Source organism: Podarcis gaigeae (assembly GCF_964106915.1).
Source record: "Podarcis gaigeae genome assembly, chromosome: 8".
NCBI lineage: Eukaryota > Metazoa > Chordata > Lepidosauria > Squamata > Lacertidae > Podarcis > Podarcis gaigeae.
In genome coordinates this window covers 43523857-43545770 of record NC_139684.1, presented here as the reverse complement: position 1 = coordinate 43545770, position 21914 = coordinate 43523857, and the positions used below count along the sequence as shown (strand labels likewise).

At 49.9% G+C, this 21914-nt stretch overlaps 1 protein-coding gene and 1 long non-coding RNA gene across 11 annotated transcripts; one reads left to right on the top strand and one right to left on the bottom strand.

Moving 5' to 3' along the window:
- Nucleotides 1-258: 258 nt before the first annotated feature.
- Nucleotides 259-13465, bottom strand: LOC310850570 (polycystin-1-like protein 2). 8 transcript variants are annotated; one of them, XM_083752098.1, is made up of 23 exons: nucleotides 12187-13040; nucleotides 11682-11810; nucleotides 11473-11558; nucleotides 11101-11173; nucleotides 10408-10463; nucleotides 10129-10188; nucleotides 9718-9879; nucleotides 9462-9589; nucleotides 9067-9196; nucleotides 8405-8533; nucleotides 7845-8052; nucleotides 7535-7719; nucleotides 7075-7305; nucleotides 6096-6200; nucleotides 5857-6011; nucleotides 5361-5510; nucleotides 4973-5175; nucleotides 4320-4513; nucleotides 3195-3339; nucleotides 2887-3106; nucleotides 2612-2798; nucleotides 1722-1804; nucleotides 259-828 (listed from the first exon to the last, which is right to left on the bottom strand). In XM_083752098.1, exons 1-23 carry the CDS (start codon nucleotides 12617-12619, stop codon nucleotides 810-812), a joined length of 3471 nt encoding a protein of 1156 aa, XP_083608224.1. In that variant the 5' UTR covers nucleotides 12620-13040; the 3' UTR covers nucleotides 259-809. The 8 variants fall into 8 exon arrangements, 6 of the variants coding, with proteins under 6 accessions (XP_083608224.1, XP_083608223.1, XP_083608222.1 ...); XM_083752097.1 differs by having other exon boundaries at nucleotides 5857-6014; nucleotides 9462-9586; XM_083752096.1 differs by having other exon boundaries at nucleotides 5857-6014; nucleotides 12187-13038.
- Nucleotides 10188-21342, top strand: LOC310850574. Of its 3 annotated transcripts, none has more exons than XR_014567374.1 (4): nucleotides 10188-10321; nucleotides 11049-11225; nucleotides 13486-13617; nucleotides 21213-21342. It is a non-coding gene; the product is annotated as an uncharacterized lncRNA (long non-coding RNA). The 3 variants fall into 3 exon arrangements; XR_014567375.1 differs by having other exon boundaries at nucleotides 10229-10321; nucleotides 11126-11225; XR_014567376.1 differs by lacking the exon at nucleotides 10188-10321 and adding an exon at nucleotides 10398-10481 and having other exon boundaries at nucleotides 11126-11225.
- Nucleotides 21343-21914: the final 572 nt, after the last annotated feature.

Below are 21914 nucleotides of genomic sequence, written 5' to 3'. Positions count from 1 at the left end.
CCAGGGGGCTTGAATTGGGAATGGGTGTCTGGATCTGTGCCTGGGGCCCTGAACAACCAATTATGATGTCCTCAGAGAGTGAAAGAGAGCTTCCACGGACACCACTGACCTGTAGCCTGCCATTTATTCGGTGTGGGCCATGCCTAGTGTTGAATCACTTTGCAAGATAGCACACAGCTTGGAAGCTGACCTCACATAGACCTCTTACTGGGGAGAGGAGGCTTGTCTTCATTGCAATCACACACAGAGTACTTAAAATTGGAATATAATAAAGCTTTATTATAAGAAATATATACTTGGATAGAAAAGAGTTACTAGTTTTAGCTAATTAATCTTAAAGCTGCAAGGGAGTTATGCTTGCTCTTTACTCTCGGCAGAGATACATCCATTGATGTCCTCTCTCCTTCAGCTTCAGAAGGAAGAGGGGGAAGCAGGAAGTTTGGTCACTGTCAGGAACCCTAAGAATATCAGTCTAATAGTAAAGGAAAGGTCATCACAGAGATCAAAGGGCAGTTAGGCAATCTTGGAGGTTCCCTTCTCTATCCAATTTAACCTCATGCAAACCCTCAGCAAGCTGAGTTGCATCCCAACTCTTTCAACACTCAGTGAGTTCAGGGTTGGCTCCATTGGCAGGTTACAGAATGGGACTTCGCTGTCCCCCTCCCATGCTGTGCCCTCCCGTTCCTCCAGAGAGATGGTCCTGGCCTTTGTACAGGTGTGGGTGACATCATGTTGGAGAGGCTGATTGGAGGTCTTGGGCACATGGCATGGCAAAAGCCAAGGTGGCCTCGCAGAAAGTTGTCCTCCCATCACTGGAAAGAGCACAGCCTGCAATCACAGAGGTCGAAGACATGGGTCAGGATGGGGCCCTAGGACTGCTTCCCAGCATATTTTCTGCTCCCTTGGCCCCAGTCCTGGAGCTGCAGTCTCCCTTAGGATGGTTAAATTACTGGTAACCTAATATGTCTGCTCTAGTCTGACTGGCAGTGGCGTTTCAAGGCCACGAGCAAAGAGACTACTCGAGATCTTTTTAACGGGGAGTGTCAAGAGTTAGGAAGGCAGGGGGCCTTCTGCCTGCAAAGCAGCTGCTCTGCCACTGGGTGGTGACTCCTCTCCACCCCCACTGTGCACATGCCAGTCACCACCTTTTAGTCTTCTCCCCTTCCACAGGGGACAGTCCCAGTCCTGCCCTTGCAGGGGCTCCAGTTCAATGTGTTTCCTTCCTGTTTAGCAATCCCAGGAGATGCCTAGTGTAGCCTCTCTGCATCCTCTGCCTCTCCCAGAGCAGGCCCTGGGCTACCTGCTCTTGGCAACCAGAGGTGCCCACACCAGCAACTGGATTCCTCCACCAAGCCTGCATGCCTTGCCGGGCCACCCAAAGCAGCAGAGGAATGGTCCAGGTGGGCTCCTAGTCATGCCGATCCAAAGTGGAGAGGCGTGATTCTTCTCTGTGTGTGCATAACCTTCCCTTACGGGAGGAGGAAGAGGGAACAGACGTAGTACTGAAAACCCTTCCTCTTGCCTGGCCCCTGTCTTGAAAGGAATTTTTTGAACTTGAGTTTGTTTTCTGCAGTTGGTGCGGGACATTCTCAGTGCCACCTTTGCCCTTCTCTACTTGGAGGCAGTCCAGGTCCCCACCCTCTCTGGAGAGGCCCCTTTCCCCTTCCCTCCTTCAATTCATCCTGCCTTTCCACTTCTGCAAGCCTCCTTCCTCCCTTTACCGCTCTTCCAGGTCCAGGGCTGCCTCATCTTCATCCTCTGCTTTCTTCAGTATCAGGGCACAGAAAATGGCAAAGCTTATCACCTGCATTGGGTTTCATGGAAGAAGAAGGATGGGCAGGATCCGCATCCATAAAACAGAGGGAGCATCTCCCCCCATCCATAAAACAGAGGGAGCATCTCCCCCCATCCATAAAACAGAGGGAGCATCTTTAGGCTTCCCTTTCTCCAGATGAGCCAAGCCCCTCACTTTGTGCCAAAACACCACAACAAACTGGTGTATGTGTGAGGGTGCTTTGGTTAAATTCTCCCCCACCCCCTTGAAATTCATGGGAGGAAGAGAGGAGATGCAGTGGGTGTTTGCAGTGCTCCAATGCCAGACACCTGTCCCAGCCAGGCAGGTGGCAGACACATACATGAGATGAGGAAGAAGTATGTGCACCATGATTTCTGCTGCTGCTGAGATGTCCCTTCCCCTACGGGTTGCCAGATGAGGAGTATCACAGACCCTGAGATTTCAGGGCCCAAACCTGAGACCTAGGGGCTGCCCCTGGTGGTGTCAGGGGCACAGACCCTGGTATAGTCACAAGGGTCCTAGAGACAGAGGTTAATTAGGAGAAGAGTGGAGGTAGTCCTCCAGCGTGTCTATGCTATAATTTGCATCCAGCTCCTGCTGGTCCAAAGTGTGCACCCTCTATACACGGTCTTCTGTGTACACACACACACACCACTGGAACTCTCACCCATCTAGCGATTCAGCCCTTCACCTGCCACCTGGAGGGTACTAGGCAAACCTGAAGACTTTAGATCAGACTTAGAGGTCTGGCAACCCGACCTCCCGTGAGAAGGCCCCCCTGGAATGCTGGGTTTGCTCAGCCTGGCTGGGAAGTACCTTGAGGGGCTGCAGGACGAAGAGGGCCTGGCCCATGGAGATGGCAGTGGAGATGAGCCAGCGTTCGGTGCTCTCCTTGCCATAGTGGAAGCCATAGAGCAAGGAGAAGAAGGTAGCCACTGCGCTGAGGGAGACCAGCAGGGCCCACCCCACCCAGGCGCCCCACCAGGGCAAGTGCCACCTTCGGCTGTGGAGGAACAAGAGGAAGGCATGAGGAAGAGGCTCTGCAAGGTAGGCTTCCCTGCCTGCTCACAGAGCCTGTCTGAGCTACCTACATGGAGCGAGACCGGATGGGGCTTGCTAGCTCAAGACGTCTGGCCATCTCCTCCACACGCTGCTGCAGAGCCGGAGGGTGCTTGGCTGTCGGGACTCCTGGTTCCAGCTCCCCCAGGAGACGGGAGATGTGCCGCAGCTTCAGGAGGAGGTAGCGGTTGCAGTAGGTCTGGTGCAGCGCATCAGGGCTGGGTGCCACACTGGAGATCTTGGGCTCCCTCCCTGCAAGCAGAAGCCGCAGCCGTCACCATCCTCTGGGGGTCTAGCAGGGCTGCCCAAGGCAGGCAGGCAGGCATGGCTGGGCTCTCACCTGCTGCCTCCTCTTCCTCCCCAGGATCAGGGTGGATAAAACGAGCCAGCCACTGCAGAAGCTCCTCAAGGTCCATGTCGGGATGTAGCAGCTGTTGGCTCTGCTTGCTGGCTTTGCTCAGCGTCTCCACTGCCCCACGCAGGCTCTAGGGAGGGAAAGACAAGCACGGGTAGACGGGCAGGCGACTGGGGCACAAATGCACCCAACAGGCTGAGGGTAAGGTGGGCAAAGCTGGGCACAAGAAGATGTAGCAGATGGGAGAAGTGCTGTGGGAGATTTGCAGCCAAATCTAACAATGCATATTTTTGTGAGTTAGCATGTGAAGGGGTTAAGACCATAGGGTCACATTATTGATAGAGAGACTCGAATCATAGAAATGTAATTGGTAGAGATGGTTCTGTGTGAGGTCATTTCCCCTCCTCTCTTGGAAATGAAGAATCAAAGTATTTCCTGTTCCTTCCCTCTCTCTTTTCTCTTCAGCCAGTGATGGAACAGACATATATCCCATCGCTTCAGCATTGGCCACATGCCTCAAGCTGTTCATACTGTAAATATAAGTATTTTGCCTGCATTTATTTTACTGCTGTTGCTGCTGAGAACAATTGCATGACTATGAGTAAGTAAACATATTTTAAACTTACTTCTCAGTCTGTGTCTGGTTCTTTGTTAAGGGGCAACCAGCTTGCTTTGTTGCTGGACTGAATTTAATGAATGCTTCACAGCCTTTTCCTATGCTTTCTATTTTTCTGCTGAGGATGAGACTTTGAACTCTGCTCAGCCCTGTGTTTTAAACGAAGCGATAAGCTGATCTCTTTGTATGTTCAACCCACAAATGTGGGCACCTGGAGGGATAAATTACCATTAACATATCCTCTCCTACTTATTAAAAGCCATCCCATAACTGCCACAGAGAAAACTCTCTGGCAAGCCAGTGCTTGCTGTATCTGCAAATGCAAAAACGTCTCCCTGGGACCAAGTTCACTGGTGCAAGAAGGATCCTGGGGGACGTGGGGCTTCGGGGATCGGGTGGGGGTTCTTCTCCACTGCCAGCTCAGCCGTGGCCTTATTCCAAGGGGAGGCACAATGGGGAAAATGTCCTGGGTCCTGGAGAGCTCTTGTCCCTACCTCATGCACAGTGTCCAGGGTTGTTGGGCTGGCAGGGGCACTTGGCACAGCCGTTGCCAGGCCAGGCTTTGCATGGCTCTTGCGTGGTTCAGCGTGGCGGAAGATGAATACAAGGAGCAAGTTGACGGGGAAGGTAATCAAGGCACTCTCCACACTGATCATGATGTCCTTCCAGGAGAAGGAGAAGCAGCTGCCTGTGTATCAACAGGGGGGGAAAGTGCCTACAAGTGGACCTACCAGTCGCCACTCTTTGTGCCCCATGGACGCTGGAAGGAGGCACCAACTGCTACCTGCACAATCAGAGGCAGGATACCCCCGGATTCAGGGGGTAGGGGATCAAATGTAGGAGAGGAGCCTTGCTTGTGGGCTTCCCAGGAGGCATCGGGTGGCCATTGTGTGAGAAGCATGATGCTAGGCTAGATCCCACCACAGTTGGCCTGATCCAGCTGCACCCAGGCTCTTCCGAAGTCCTAATACAATGCATGAACCTCCCTCCTGCTGGCCCAAAGGGTATGACTGTGTTTGTCCCTCCAGTTGTGGCAGCCGCAGGAGGGACTTTCCTCCACTGGCAGGAGTTGGAGCAGAGGAGTTGCACAGCTCCCTTTTCCATGCCAGTGGCCCTTGGGAGATATCCCATGTGGCACAACCCTTACCAACACTCAGGAGCTCGGGTGACTCGTGGGGCACCTCCCAGAACATGAGGCTGACAAGCGCAGAGCAGAGGAGGAGGCAGAAGCCGCAGGAGAGGCCCTGGACCCGCGTGACGGGCCGTCCGTGGCCTGTCCGGGTCAGCAGCACTGTCAGCACTGTGTGCTCCTCCCGAAGACCGTTCAGGGTCCTTTGCCGGAAGATGGGCCTGCAGAGAGAGCGGAAGATGGGTGGGTGGGCCAGGCTATGGGAGAGCCAGAGGAGGAAGACAGCTGGAGTCTCTAGCTCTGGCTGGGAGGAGGCGGTTCGGAGATCCCTGCTAAGTTCATGCACAGTGGGCAGGTGGGGGCTGAGGACACCCAAACAGACTCCCCCGTCTCTTGGTAAGCCTACCAGAATGCTGTTGGCTGGTGCTGTGGAGCTGCTAGGAAATGCTGGGCAGTGCTGTGTGGGGCCCCTGCTGCTGGGACGTGCCACGGCTGGCAACAAAAATGGAACCTCCTACTTTGCTGTAGGTCTCGCACTGTGATGTAGGCGATATGCCTGAGGGAAGGGGATGGGTAATGAGTGCCAGGCAGGAGGCTGGTGCTCTTAGTGCCCCACTTAGAATAAGGTCCTGTCAGGCAGAGGCAGGAGGCTTCCCTGCTGGACGGGTGCCAGGTGTGCTGCTGACCCGCCCCCAGCCCCACCTCTTCAGGGTGCCTGAGGATGGCCACCCTGACACAATAACCACCTCTGCCCCATTCAGAGAGAGGGGGAATTGTGGCATGTCCAGCAGAGGCTGGCTGGCACCCAGAGCCAAGCCATGGGAGGTGGACAGTGCCCGCATGCCAGCACAATGTCTCCAAGTGGGATGTCACCCGCCCACCCTACTTCTGGGCAGACTGACCAGGGCAGCTGTGGGGCGGAGTGGGGCTCCTGCCACAACCAAACGCTCTGGAGCTCTCCCAGTGGGTATGGCTCCCGTAGGAGGAAGAGGCTGGCATCCAGGGGCAGGCGCCGAGGCTTGCTGACACCAGACGATCCCTGCAGGCAGATGCAGACCTGCTGGAGATGAAAGGGCTGGGTGAGCTCTGGGGCAAAGACCAGGCACCCCACCCCCTCCATCACTCAGGGCAGACCACTCACACAGGGGCTGCCTCCGGGGGCCTTCTGCTGCCCATGCAGGGAGATCTGGAGAAGGTAGCCATACTGGGCACAGGGATCATCATCGGACAGGAGGACTGGCCCTGCCTGGGAGAGGGAGAGGGGTGTGAGGGGTGGCGTTTCTAGGGTCATGCTCTGCCATGGAGCAGCGCAGGAGAGCAGAGAGCGCTGAAGCCCCATACATACAGTTGTCCTTCCCACTTGGCCCCAGTGAAGACCAGAATAAGGGGATCTCTTTTGCTGGCGAAGAGATGTGCAAACCATAAATCCACATGGAATCGTTAGATGGAACAGAGTTAGCTGCATCTCACTCGCTGTATGTTTATAGAGAGCAAAATGCAGTCATGACCATTTGTAGAAAATAAGAAGCCTTCCCCGCCCCTAGCCAGCCACACCCTTTAGGGGTGGAGGGTGAGGAGACCAGAGTCCTTTGTTCTCCACATGGCGTGGGAGAGCCGCTGGAGACCCTCCAAGAGTTCAGTCTCTGAAATATACTCAGAGTCGCAAAGTGATTTCATGCTCTTTATTCAGCTCATAGTGGTGAGGAGGAATGAATGAAAGTCCCCTCAAAGTATCTGCTTTATATACATTATTTACACAATGGGCTGCACGTTATTGGCTAATTCTGGAATTCTACTGTAAGCCAATCAGGTTGTGGATTCACTTCTATCTGGAGCATGATTGGGTGGTTCCTGCCAACCAATCATATTGCTGCATTGTTCTAGGACCAATCAGACTGCTGCCTTTTGGATCCTATTGTTCTAGGACCAATCAGACTGTTGCAGTTTGGATCCTATTCAATTCAGTACATAACACCCTCCAAATGGTGGCTGTTGCTGCATGACCTGCCCTTCTGAGAGCATCACCACTTAAGAGCTGCCAAGGGCCTGTGAGTTTGTGCTGCTTGCTGCCAGACCCGCCCCCCCCCTGACCTCCGGCCCTCTCACCCCCAGCAACTTACCTGTTGCAGGGGGCGTGTGTCCAACCAGCGGGCCCAGGCCACCCCCACCAAGTAGAGGGCATAGACGACTCCCAGGACCGCGACCAGAACTGGGTTCTTGTTCACCTGGCTAAAGTACTCTGCTGTGCGCACCACATCCAGCTGGACTGGCGCCACCCAGAAGCTGCTGCCAAAGAAGGAGAGGTGGGTGCAGAGGCAGTGGACTTCCGCCAGGCTGCTGCTCTCTCCTACCTGCAAACAGGGTGGGATTAAGGGCGCTTCTGGGCAGCAGATCACCTTGGATATTTCTCACAAAACAGAGATCCAGATGCTTTAAATAAAGAAGCAGGCAGTATGGTCTTGAAATGGGATAGAAGTGTTATTAAGGACCAGAGGCAGCTATTCTGATTCTTCCCTGCCTCTGGCAGTAGGGGGCGCAAGGTACCCAGATTCCCTTTGTTTCTTGAACGCTAAGACTCACCTTGCAGCCTGCCTCTCGCCACTGGGCATCAGGCAGGTGCCGGGAGACGCACTGGATCCCATAGGTGCTGACATGTAAGGTGGCAGGACCCTGGCTGGCAGAGAGGTTCAGTGGCACCACCAGGAACTGAATGGCTCCTCTCAGGTCATGAAGAACTTTCTCCTTCACTAGCCAAGTGTAGCCATCTGCAGGAGATGGGGGCGGCGGGGGGGGGGGCAACACAAAAGGGAAACCATTTTAGGAAGAGGTCCTCACACTCCCCAGGCCAAAAGTGGAAACAGAAGCCAGCTCTTCTGTCCCCGTGCTATACCCAGGCCAACGTTGGGCTCAATGGGCTCCCGGAGTTGCTCGCTTGGCTGCAGGAAGAGCTCCAGAGGCCCCACAGGGTCCAGGTGAGCGTGGATCATCAGGGATCCCCCTGTCCATGTCACGTTCGCAGTCAGAAGGAGGGCCTCCCCTGGAGAGAGGAAGGCAGCTGGCTCGGCAGGGGCTGTAGGCCCAACCCGGGGCAGGAAAATCTGGGATGGGAAAAGAGAGCAGGATGTCACTGGCTGCTACTGCACCACCACAGTGAGATGAACAGCTGCCTCAGGCTCTCACCCGGAGCAGAGGCAGCCTCACTGATGGAGGTGAGCTGCGGCGGGAGAGAGGGAAGGATGATGACAGAGAGACCAGACCCTGTACTGTAGGCTCTCCCAGGCTAAGCGGCTGGCCTACCTGGTGGCTGATCCAGCTGATCTCCACACGATGAGATCCTGCCATGAGAAATGATCCTGGAGGGCTGTCCTTGCCCTCTGGAGATGCTCAATAGCCCACCCCCTTACAGGGAGGAAGGCTCCACTCAGCCCAAAGTCTCTAGGCAGGACATACCTGGACAGGGGTGCTCAGGTTGCTAACGCTGATCTGGCTGCCCTCAGAAAGGAGGTTCAGTTCAGCTACAGCTCCTGTGACCCCTTCCCCAGAGCTTGGGGGAAAGGGGCTGCCCAGGAAGCTCACCATCTAAAGAGAGAGGGAGAGAAGAAGAAAGGGCAGCGCCACTGCTGAGGGGGCCTGACCCACCAGCCATGCCTGCTCGGCCACATGGCCACACTCGGCAGGATGGCTGGGCGCCCCCCCCCTCACGCTCTGCTCCCCATTTTTGGAAACATGGCTGCTTACTGTTGGAATCACTGGGTAGGTAGATTGAGTAGGGCCAAGTCAGGGGGCCTTGGTTGCAGGGGTGTTGGCAAGGGGGGTGTCATGAAATGTTTGGAGTCCAACCCAGACGCATGAGGCTCCAGAAGAGGGAGGGAGGGAAGATGCCTCTGGGTGTGTCATCAGGCTGATCTGAAGGAGCCAAGTCACTTCTGAGTGCTGGGCCCCAGTGCATTCCACAGCACAGCAAGTGACTCGTTGCCTGGGTGCTCTCTGCCTTCCTTCTCCTCCTGGGGTAGCAGCAGATGGCAGAGGAGAGTTTGCGTTTCATGGAAAGGGAAGGCCCCTGTGCCCAGTCCAAAGGAGAGGGCCAGCCACACACTCCTGCTCCCTCTGACCTGCACATCCACTGGGATATTCTGTGGCATGACGGCGCCCAGCGCAGACTGCTCTGGCAAAATGACTCTGGCTGCCCATGGGTTGCCAGGGAAGGAGAACGCCATATTGCCCAGCCTGGAAGAGTTCACCCTGAGCCAGGGAGACAAAGAGAGTTAGGGTTAGAGCCAGGGCACAGCAGATGGTGCCTGGGATCAGGGTGCCTCAGGAGAGTTGCCAATCTGCAGGACAGCCAGGCAAATGTGAGCCAGCTGCCATGATGAGGGAAGGGCAGATGGCTACCTCAAGGCCTTTTCCCCTGGACACTTCCTGCCAAGATCTTTCTCCCATCCCTTCCCAGACCAGTCAAGCTTCCTACCTTCCCCGTTACCCAGTGGCTGCAAGCTTGGTAGCTTACCTGTGTGTATAGATGCTGATGAGAGGTGTCTCCATGGTGATGGCATCACTGCTGCCCCCCAGTTCCTGAAGAGCTTGCTCCAGCTTGTGAAGGATCTGCATCAGGGTGCCAGTCAGGGCATCATGCTGCTGGAGGGATAAGTGGGCAGTTACTGGGGACTCAATCTCCATCCAAGATGGGGCAATATGGGATGAAGGGACCCATGCACCGGCCTGTCCTCCCCACCAGGGCACCCAGGAGTGTGGCATATCCTCACCTGGATGTTGACGTTGGATGAGCAGGGGCCCAGAATGACCTGCAGGAGCCGACTGGTGCCATGGACTGCCAGGAGGTTGAGGATGTGCCAGTGTGGAGAGGCTGGAGGCCTCCTTTTCAGCAGGTCCTCACTGACAGCCTGAAGAAACCCCACCTCCTCTTCCTGGCACGCAAAGGCACATACGTAATGTTAATGTTCCTCCATGCCCATGCATTGCCCAAGACCCTCAGCACTAATGGGGGTCCCTCGACTCCTTCCATGAGATGTTCCCCATCACCTCTCTTGGAGGAAAGAACTTCTTAGGACTTGGCCTGACTCTTTCTTCAGGTTCCCCATGGGAGCTACATAGCCTTTGGAGTTGGGGCTCAGTCCCTTCTGGGGCATCCGCCCTCCCCATGGGCCCAATCATACCAGCTCAGAGGCACTCCAGGCACCATTGTTCACCGGCAGTGTCAGTCGCTGGAGCAGCTCCTGCAGGCAGAATCAGGAGTTTGGGCTCAAATGCTGGCAGGCAAATGCAGATCACTGAATAAGGGATCCCCAGCCTACATAAGGCCTGTGCTAACCACCAGAAGAGAGGTTGGCTGTCTTGAGCCAGAGGAAGGTTGGTGGCTCTGCTGTGGGCCTCAATGGGGCTGGGCTGAAGGGGGTCCCCTCCCCAGATACTCCCTCCCAGTGGGGCTCTTTTACCTGCTGCCAGGTCCTGGGAACAACATCCTGCAAGGCCTCCCTGATTGCTGATGTCTCTGGAGGCAAGAGGAGAAGTATGAGCAAGAGTCTTTTCTCCCCTCAGGGAGAAACAGGCATTTTGGCCTCCATAAACACAAACTCCTTGCGGTGAGCCTGTCTCAACAACAAGCTGCTTCCTTTCAGGGGAAAACCACTGCCCTGACCGGCAAAAGGATCAGCCTCATGATAAGGGAACCACTGGCTACTAGTTATATTCGCGCTTTTACATTATTACAGTTGCTTATTTTCATCCTGAGCATTGCTTCAGGCTCTTTCCATGGAAGAGGTAGAACATGGCAATAAAAGTTTATCTGAAATAAAACTTGTTAAAAACAGTTAATCACGGGTGCCTTGCCCCTTGGGCACAGCTTAAACAAATACCATTGGTAAATGTTGGAGTTGTAATTCTGTACAGGCAGATTGAAAGCATATCTTTTGGTTGTGCTGACATCTACAATCTTTTGGAAAAGATGCTCTATGAGAAATAAGATAAAATACCCCTTTCAGCCCCACAAATATTATTTTAGGGCATTTAAAGGGTTTGTTAAAATAAGCAGAATGACCCAAGATGATCAGCCTCTCACAATTGCTTATAATTGCAGATGACCTACTCTTCAATGCATTATTTCAGAAATCAATAAATCCCCACATCACCTGGGTACTTCTGCTTATCACCCAGATGCCGCCGCATGAGCCTTTGTGGCCTCCGCCCCATGGAGGTCAGATCCTGGAGGCAGACAGAGAAAAAAGAGTGGGACAGAGCAGTGCCACTGTGCCAGGTAGGATATGTCACCCAATAGGCTTTCTTGGAAGGGGCAGGGCAAAGGGTTCCCTGTTAGGAGCTTGCCCAGGAATCATGCCCAAAGGAATTGTCTGGAGGGTGGCTAAGAGGTGGCAGACAGGCTGTTTTTATTGCCCCCCCATCCTCTGCCTTGGTGCATCTGCTGGAGTTTGGTTTCAGGCAGCAGGAGGGAAAGCCTATTTGCTTTGGACTTGGAGGGAAGAGAACCGGCCACCATCACCTACCAGCTGAGCCTTCTGTTTTTGCCAAGGCCTGGAGCTGTTGGCACTCCTGGCCACTTTGACTGGGCATTCACCTCCCTCCACAGGACCTGCAAAAAGGACCATCCTGAAAGGGAGCCCCTCCTGGGTCAGGAGGAGCAATCTCTGTCCTCAGGGGTGGGGTGGAGTGGGAGTGTCACAATCCCACCCTGGCAGCCCAGCTGGCCTCTCACCAAATTCGCAGATGAAAGGATGCCTCTGGCGGCACGTGGGCCCGGTAGCCTCCTGCAGCAAGCCCAGGTTGGAGAGGAAGGTGCAGGTGGGGGGCTGATGGTGAGCCCCATGCAGATGAGGCTGGGCTCCTGGGCAAAGACACAAGAGGCTGCCATGGGCATGGTGGCAAGCTGGGCAGGGCAAGGTGAGGGCCTTGCCCTCTTGTAAGATCTGACCACAGTAGGCAGAGCGGGGTGGTATGCCCTTGACAGAGCAGATGAAAATAAGCAGAATTCTACACTACAAGCAAAAGAGCCAGCTCTCTGCAGCACAGTGCCCCCCACCTCCACACCCTGCCCCTCAATGTGGCTCCCCAAATCCCAGCCTTTAACCACAGCCAAGTCAGCTGTGTAAAGGGACCTGGCCTTTGTGATAGAAACCAGGACGCACCCTCCACCCTCTGGAGTAGAAACAACTTCCCACCTCTGCCCAGCCCTCTCTGGTGCCCCCACAGGACTGACTTACCTGCCACCGTAGGCTTGGTTGGGCCCTTGGAGACCCACCAGCCTCCAGAGGGCCCTCTCAGCTGCCCCCTCCTCCTTCTCAGAGCTCCCCACGTCCCTGTCACCTCCCAAGGGACCTGTGCCAAGTGCCCTCCCCATCGGCCGCAGGCAGCCTGGGCTTCCTCAAAGGCCAATCTTTCCTGGGCAAGCTGGTAGCAATGTCCCTGGTGCTCCCTTAGCACAGCCTCAGGCGTGGTGACAGGCACAGCAGTCCTGCACAGGGCCCAGAGCAGCAGGGCTAAGCCGGGAGCTGCCTGTGGCCTCAGCGCCATCTCAACCTGGCAGGATAGGCAAGATGGTCCCAGCAGGGCTCTGCTTGCTCCTCTGGCTAGAAGCCCACATGAAACACAGGAGAAGGAAGAGGCCAAGCCCTCCCGGTGTCTCTGTTTGCCCATGGAAATCAAGGGGGCAGCTGGGCAGCTTCCACAAACACCGGGCAGGGAAATTTGACTCTAGGAGGAAGAGGAGGATGACAAAGCTTGTGGGCCGAGATTGTGGTGGGGAGGGCACATAGGAATAGATCACATCTGCAATCTTTTTGGAAATAGGTTCCAGTGAAATTTGACATTATTTTTTGCCACCTTAAACAGAGTCTGGACACCATCACCAGAGAAAGCTTCTCTACTTTATTCTCTCTTTAAAATGCATACCAGCCTTGCCCAAGCCGGTACCCTTTGGACTACCACTCACCTAGTCCCCAGCTGGCACAACCTTGTGATACTAGAACTGATGGGAGTTGTAGTCCAAAGCATCTTCAGGGCACCAGCTGGGAGAGGGTTGATGTATGTCAAATGTGACCTTGAAGTCCCAGGCTGTTTTGCATTATTGCATGTTGTTTCCCTTTAAAAATATAGTCCAAACACACAGCAGCCTTTCTGGGGAGAAACCCCTGCTTTCAGCCTCATATATTGAATGCGCTTCTTTGATCACAGTGGTTAGATAGCAACAGTTCTGCTGCAGAAATCTGAGTGAAATTCAAGATCTCCACCAGCACACAGGAACATTATCTTTTGAATGTTTTTAATTCCTGTTTTTAACAGTCTCCTATTGTTTGACTTTAATTTTAATTAACCACTTAGATATTTTATTACAATCAAGTGGCATGTGGGTTTTGTTAAATAATTAAAGTTACCCTCAAAAGTATGTGTTCCTATCGATTAGTATAAAATAATGCCCTCCAAAATGTTATGAGGTTGATCTGATACCAATTGCTCCTGCTTCTCTCACTGTGCTGCCACGTTCTCCTCCTCCTCACTCCCAGGTTTATTGCTCTCGCATTGGCTCCCCAGTCTCACATTTGCAGGAAGGGGAGGCTAGGAATGCATCTGGCTGAGGAAGTGTGGTTTGCAAAACAACAGGACCTGTGACAACAACAGGCTGGAGCTGGAGGCAGGTAAATTTTTTTGACTGTGCTCACCTTGCTTTTAGTAAACAAAGTTTTTATTCCCCCCTTTCAAAAACCTGGCAAACCTGGTCAACCAGAGACAAGAGTAGAAGGAAAGAATTGAGTACAAACACCATTAATGGTTCAAGATGGGAAGGGTGTAAATAATAAAATTATTATTATTTATTAATTACCTGTCTCCAGGCTGTGACTGTTTTGGGTGTGGACTTCAATACATTCCTGGCAAATTGAGGTGGTGCAGTTCAAGTGGATTGGGCCCTCTTACACAAGAAAGCTGCTTCAAAATAAAAAGGGATTTTTGCAGTAAGCAAAGCGCTAGGGCAATGCCCTGGAGAGTGTGGTATAAAAAAAAATGCTTGATAAGATATCATACAACCTCCCACAAACAAATCAGGAAGAACGTTCAGTAAACAGGTTGTCTACCGAAATCAACCTGTTGCTGTTCCTTTCTCTTAATTAGTTATTCTCCATCTTCCCTGAGTTCTGGAAAACTGAGGCCCGTTGTGAACTGGGCAATTTGTTTTAATTTTTGAGATACAAGTTTTCCGATATACCACACTTGCACAAAACAGTGGTTTTTTTAAAAAGTGAGTGTGTTCCCTCAGGCCCATGGAGGCAGTTTGCCAATGAAAGTACAGGACTTAGTAACAGAGGGTATTAATAGAGGGCATCCAGAAAAAACATCACCAGGTTTTTTGTTTTTTTTATAATAAAAATACTCGTCCACACAATGTTGGCCTTTTTTCCCCTTATGAAATTTTCTTTATATCCTTCGCTGCGTTATCTGTATATTGGGGAAATCCAAATTAAAGCAGCTGTGGGTAGGATTCAGGCTGCCATTTGGATGAGGACAATGTGTGGATGCACTGAATCCAGTTGAAGCTGCTGTGTGTACATATCCCACAAGAGGCTGCTGAAGAGCAGGACTAGGAAGCGGGTGATGATTCCTCTCTTGGCAATCCAGCAAAGGCTTGAGGGTTAACCCGTTTAGCCTTGGCTCTGGCCAACAGATGAACGGCATCATGGATTGTTTCCCCCCACTTGAATCTAGTCTGGTCGTAGGTATGAAGGGAGTAATGGCCAGAGACCTGCTTGGGCAGTGTATTGCTACAAAACAGGCATTATTATTATTATTTGACTGATGTTTTAACGTATTTTTAATATTTTGTTGGAAACCACCCAGAGTGGCTGGGGAAACCCAGCCAGATGGGCAGGATATAAAGAAATTATTATTATTATTATTATTATTATTATTATTATTATTATTATTATTGGCACATGCTTCCTATAACATTCAGGGCTTAGCTCAGGGATGGGGAAATGTTCTGCTCTTCACTAAAATAATCCCAGAGCAGGGTGTAGCAAAATACTGACTCGAAATTACATGAAGTCAATAAGAAGATTAAAACATCAAAACAATACAAATCACATCATGGATCCAGCTGGTAGGGATGCCCACCTTCTTCATCATGAGAACATGATGCTGGACTATTCACATACTGGAGGTTGCTTTTAGGCTCTAGTTTGGCACAACTAACAGATCTTTCAAAAAGTCTTTGGGGAAAGTTGTCACGTTGTTATGCTTCCAAAAGGCTGCAATGAAAGTGGAACAGCCATTTAAACATGGTGAAACACCTCACGTGTAGGACTCTTTCACCTTGGGCACCAGAACGGGTTTGTTAAACTGGTTTTATTACATGAATCATGAACACTATCCTTGGCCAGGGCGGATACCCGCAGGGAACAGAGCACATGGGTGGAACACCAATAAATTACCTGTTCTGCATTTAAAATAAACACCTGCTGTCACCCGCTTAAAGAGATCCTAACTGTGCTCTTACTACACAAGCAAAATATCCGCTTAAAATTCAATGTGAGCTTTGCGTTTCCATAGCCTTGCGGAGTTCCAGAAATAGCTCGCTTGCAGCATTGTCATATCTAGTTCTGTTGGAAAAGTGTAATTTTTTTCCCCTTATTATTAAATGTGCAATTGCAAATCATGAAAGCTTCAAATGCTGTAGTTGGGAATTACTTTTTAATTAATGTTTGAAAGGTTGTTGTATTTCCCTTTCTGGAGGCGGCATGTCTGTTTGCAGATAACAAAGATAGCAGAGGTGTTGCCTTCCTTCCTTTATGCTATAAAATCTTTGGGATCTAGGTGGCACTGGGGAAGGGTGGGTTACCGAGAGGGCTAAATGCCCACCAATGGAATTGCTTGCCCACCATGTGTAAATTAGAAAGACAGAGTGTGAAAAAGGCTTGTTTCTACTCCATCTGCCATACCAAGCTCACCCTCTGAGTGCTCCACTTGCCTCTTTTTTTGCCCACCCTGCTGTCTGAGGCAGCTGCCTCACTCTGCCCCGATTGCACCACCTTATTCTCATCACTTATAAATTTATCTGTGTCAAGATGAGCTCTTGTACTACAGAATTTACCATTATACCACTATCTATCAAGCTAAAGGAGGCACATTTTCACCAGTTCATGTTATGCAGAAAAAGAGTTGGAGAGAGCAGCTGTAGCTATTGGCAGCAAATAAGGTGCTGGATCGAGACAGTCGTAAGAGGAGGCCCATTGAACTCAGTGGGACATACTGGATCCAACAACTTTGACAAGATGTCAGCTGTTGCTTGTAATAACTTCTACAGTAGGAATGGAGCGAAAAGAAAACTTCCCTTCTTTTTAAACAATGTGTCTCATTCTAAGTGTTATTTATTTGTGTGTCAATCACGCTCCTCTCCCCACTGTTTTATAATTTTCCATTTGGCAGGCTCTGGTATAAGTATGTGTTTTTCCTCATTCTTCTTCCAGTGAGCTATGGAATGGGGAGTTTCAGCTGAGGCCCAAGAGAGATCTGTGGAATTCCCTCCCCCTTCATATTCTTTGACAGCCACTGAGGGAAAGGGGTAGGAGGAAGACAACAGTGGTGGGGTCCATCTTGGGTCTTATCAGGCTAGTCAGAAATGAGTAAGTCACACACATCCCAAGCCTTTATTTCCCAGGACTCCCAACTAGGAGTTGTGTAGAAAGGCAGTGGCATTCTCAAAAAAAACCCCAAAAAACAGTTTCTATCTTTTTTCTTTTCTTTTTAATAGTAACCAAAGAATTATGTGGGATTGTGTAGCACTGGCCCAACAGCACAGCCCATTCAAGTGGTGCCATTGCTTATCCTAGGACAGTCTTTGCCATCCCGTCGCTCTCCAGATGTTTCAGACTTCAGCTCCCATGAACCCCAGGCAGCATGGCCATATGATGCTGGGGCTTATAAGAGCCATGTCCACAACATCTGGTGGCATCCGGTGGTGAAGCCTACTTGAGGTTAATGGGGTGGCCAGCTGTCAATGCCTGAGTGTACTTGCTTGAGACAGACATGGGATGGTGCTTTCTGTCAGCTCTGATCTGAGAGCTTCCCAGAGCCACTTCGTGAAACAGTTCTGGATGAGGTGGCCCATCACAATACAGTCAATCAATTGTTATGTATTCATGGGAGACAGTTTTGAACTCATACACTAAACTACTTAGGAGCAGGAACATGTCACCTGTGGTTCAAGAAATTAGGATACAGTGGCCCATTCCCATGGATGTTTGCCTCTAATTCAATATAACTGTGTTCAGTGAGGTTTGCTTCCACTTAATTCTGCAGAGGATTGCTGCGGACGTGATATAAATAAAGACAATCATGTAAAACATAACTTTTTTTTCAGTCCATAAACTTCTTGCACCACCAGGCCTGTTTTGCCTCCAATCTCCAAAAGGAAAAATTTAAAAAAAATAATTCGTTTATCTGAAAACTTTGTTTCCACCATCTGATCAGGTGCCTTTGGTGACAATAAACACACATGAATATGACGTTCTTTCCCTCAAAGAAGTGGCACACACACACAATCCGGTTGCTAATTGTGTTATTCTTTATCCAGCATGGTCAGCAGTGAGATAACTGTCAGCATCCTACTACCTCCTGGCACCTCTAAAAAGAAAGCAGGGAAGGTGGGGGAAGAGTCACCAGGTTGATGTCCACTCACTCGCCTTCTGTTATGGTGTCATCATCATTCCCAGCCAAGAAAGTCTCTGGTTTTGCTGTGCCAAAAATGGGCCAGGAAGAAACAAATTACAGTCATGTTTTTACTTGTTGTCTTGGCTACATGATTTATGAGCCTCAGTGCAGCGATTAGAGATGAAAGAAAACATTCCAGGCCCAGGACCCACACATTGCTGAGGTCTTGTGTGCCTGGCCTTCTGCAGGAGTTACTGTAAAAGCAGGCGGGAGGGAGGGGGTCATAGGAAGTGACCCCACCCTCCCAAAAGGAAAATTACAAGGGGCACACTGGTGAGCACATATACTGGGTGCCAAGTGCCTCATGGCTGCTGCTGTATGAAACTATCCCTGCCTGGAGAGAATCAAGAGCATTTTCTAGGCCCTACTGTGGGTAACAGCTATGCAATTATTGGCATCAATAAAGGCAACATGGGAGAGTAAGCTACATGCATATATAGATACATAATTGTATTTGTATGCTGCCTTTCCACAGTTCAAACCACGCTCAAGGCGGTTTACAACATGAATATGTAATTACAACATAACAAAAGTCATGAACAATAAACAAAACATTAAAAAAATACACAGAACAGAACCAAACAGAACAATGTCCACATAAATCACAACAAGATCTAAAATAAAGATACGAAAAACCAAGAGCAAGCCCCCCCCCCCCAAGAACATTTTGTGAAGCTTCAGCTTTTGTAGCTAGAGTCAGTCAGGGACCCACCCTCCCAGGCCAGGTGGGAAAAAAGTCTGCAAGGGAGGGATCAGGACATCTAGGACTCACAGCCAAGGCGGAGGAGTTTGCATGTGGAGAAACGAGAAAGTGGGCTTAAAGGTCTAGCCAGAGAAGATTCTTCTGTATGACAAAGTTGACAATGGTCATGATCCTCAGCCCAAATGCCAAATTCCTTCGATCCTTCTCTGTCATAAGACCACATGCTTAACTGTGAACAAGAGGGAAGGGCAGGAACATAGTTACGGTTGCTGTAGAAAGTGGTTGGTGTAATGGCTGTGGTTTAACAAGCAGAGGGAAAGAAACTTTACTTAAAGAATAAGAACATCAGAGAGAGAGATTTTTGAGGAGTAAACATCAGAGAGACAAAGGTCAGCAGCATTATCATCAGAAAGAAAAATAGTCTGCCATCTCTTCTCCTTACCTGGCTCAGTCAACCACTTCTCCCTTATGTCTGCTTATCCATGACAGAAATTTGTTGCCTTTGAAGGGCCCTGAGCACATGTATAGGGTGTTGCTGATGGAATGATTTCCAGCAGGATCATGCCCCAGAACCACTCTTATTAGCCACTATTTATTTGGTATGTCAGAGGAAGTTTCTGCTTTCTGTCAGAGTATTCCACAGGAACAAGGACAGTAACTGGTTTGAGGAAAGGTTTGATCTACTCCATAAGACATCAAACCACAGACGAGAAAAGTGTAACTCTGGAAGGTAGTAAAAGGACTTAAGCAAGAGCAACTACCTCTAATTAGCAGATCTATGTAGAGGAAAAGACAAAATGGCAAATAAGGTAGACCTCGCTGGTGTAATTATTTAGGCATAATTCTCTGTTCTAGCCTTCCACAAATTGGTATCCTCCAGATGTTTTGTACTATAGCTCCCACCCACCCCAGCTAATACAGATGTAAGTTGTGGTTAAAAACATTTGGAGGGTGCCTGGTTGAGGGAAATTGTTCTGTTGCATCCTACTTAGGGCTTATTGATTTCATGCCTGGTTTTTACAGCTGCTGCTATCATCTGTTTTATAAGTACAATTGGATTTTTGGTTACCACTAACATGAGCCAGGTTGGTAACCTCCATGTTTTCTATGGCCAAGTCGCTGTCCATTTCAACTGGGTAATTATTGTGGGAGTAGTTTGCAGTCAAAGCTAACAATGCATACCTATGCTAGTTAGTAAATGAAGGGGTTAAAGACCACAGAGCTGTAAATTACTAGAGAAGGGACAGATAGGTCACACCCCCTCACACTTGGGAATAAGTATTGTCTGTTTCTTGTTCCTTTCCTTCTTCTGTTGAACCATGTAAACAGAGCAGAGGTTTGAGACTTGGACTCCAGACTTAGGCTGCATGTTTGAGATTAGTGTTTGCGTTTTGTAATCAATAATATACTGCCTGTGTTGTTTCTGCTGTTGTATTGAACAATGCATGAATGAGACATGTGTTTACTGTAAGTAAAGCATTTAAACTTACTAAAGTTTGTGGTCTATTCACTCCGAGAAAGCTAGAGGCAGAAGAGAACTGTAAGCACGTAACAGTTGGACATTTAAAGGTCTAATAAGCTATATTTCCCACACTTTGCAAATGCTGCATAGATCTGAGTTTTAAACTCTTCTGGGGGCTGTTTTGGCTACAGAGTGCGTAAAGTCCCATGTTTGTTTGTTTTTATTCTAAGCAGTCAGCCGTTTTTTCTTTGTAGTTCCCCACACAAATGGGACTTCAGGAATAACTACCATTCCCTAGTTATTTCCCAACAATTATGATCTCGATGGGCTTGTTCATTTGACAGCTCTGGTTTCCTATTCCTATGGGTAGTTTTCAAGATCCAAGTCCAATCTGTGGTAAAGCACAAGACTGAGTAGGACAACCATAAATTACATTTCACTCTGCTTGAATTTGTGAAAGGAATGTGGAACTGGTAAGGCATTTTGTATGGCTGGCCCTTGGTGGGGCTGAAACTCCCATGATCTCAAAGCAGCACCTGTTAGGTAGCCATCAGAGTAGGTATCAACAATGCAGATATTAGGTACAGGATGTGTGGAAGGCTTCCAGCAGAGAAGGAGTAATATTCATGAAGATCTAAGAGCTAATTTTCAGAAATGTTTTGAAATAGAAGGATTGATGCCTTTAAGATGTAGCACTCATACCTGAGCCCATGTGAATGTTTATAACTACAGTGGTACCTCGGGTTACATACGCTTCAGGTTACAAACTCCGCTAACCCAGAAATAGTACCTCGGGTTAAGAACTTTGCTTCAGCATGAGAACAGAAATCTGGCAGCAGCAGTGGGAGGCCCTATTAGCTAAAGTGGTGCTTCGGGATAAGAACAGTTTCAGGTTAAGAACAGACCTCCGGAACAAATTAAGTACGTAACCAGAGGTACCACTGTATAGTAATTCAACATAGAATTGGTGAGTTAGACAGAAATATTGTTGCTCCCCCAAAGAATCTCATAATATGGTTTGAAAGACAAGGGGGCAAATTCATCCCCTCCTCACTCGCCCCCAGTGGCGTAGCGTGGGGGGTGCAGGGGGGGCCGGCCGCACCGGGCGCAACATCTGGGGGTTAGGGTTAGGGGGCGCAAATCCACAGGTTAGGAGGCGCAAATCCACGGGTTAGGGGGCGCAAATTACTTGCCTTGCCCCGGGTGCTGACAACCCACGCTACGCCACTGCTCCCCCCACCCCTTGGAGGGCTTTCCAGAAGCCCCAGATAACAACACTCAGGTCATCTTTCAACAAATAAGCGAACTGCTGTAATGAAGGGAATAGAACTACCCTACCTACATTTTTGTTTTTATGACTGCAGATAAGCTGGAGCCACCGTGCAGATATGGAAGCATCGTGACTGTGCGTCTCTGGCCTGTTGTTATCTCAGCCCATTCCAACCCTCTGCAACTTGATGGTAAATAAATGAAGAGGCTGTTGGGCTGCCCTCCAGCTCATGTGGTTTAACTTGCTTAACTGGAAAATAAAGAGAAATGCACATTTCCTGTGAAAATGATGGCTTTCCACACTCCCCTCAACCTGAAAATATTTCCCGTGACTGAATAAACAGAAGACAGGAAGGCAAGGCTGTCATAGGGGGATAATCAGGCAAAAAGAGAAACACACCCCATAATTCATACAACTTTTGTATCTGAATGTGGTGGGGCCCCTTTCCCACCCATCTCCCTTGTCAATAAGAGCAGGTGAAGAACTAGAGATCACGTCTCAAATACTCAGCATATTGGCAAAGTCGTGTAATGTTACTCTGAAAGCTGATGCATGTACTTGGATCAATCACGTTCTTGCCCTCATATGCCAAGGTCCATTTGTGCAGTGATGTGAATCATTGCTCAATTCAGCTGAACCAATTGCCAAAGCCCAGAAAGCTTTTGAAATGTAGCTGCACTTTGTTGGTGAGGTTCAAATGAATGTGTGTCCTTAGTTCAAACATTTCACTGCTCAGTGACCCATGTATACATGGGGAAACAGTGACATGCACAACTCCTTGGCTTGTATCTGCTTT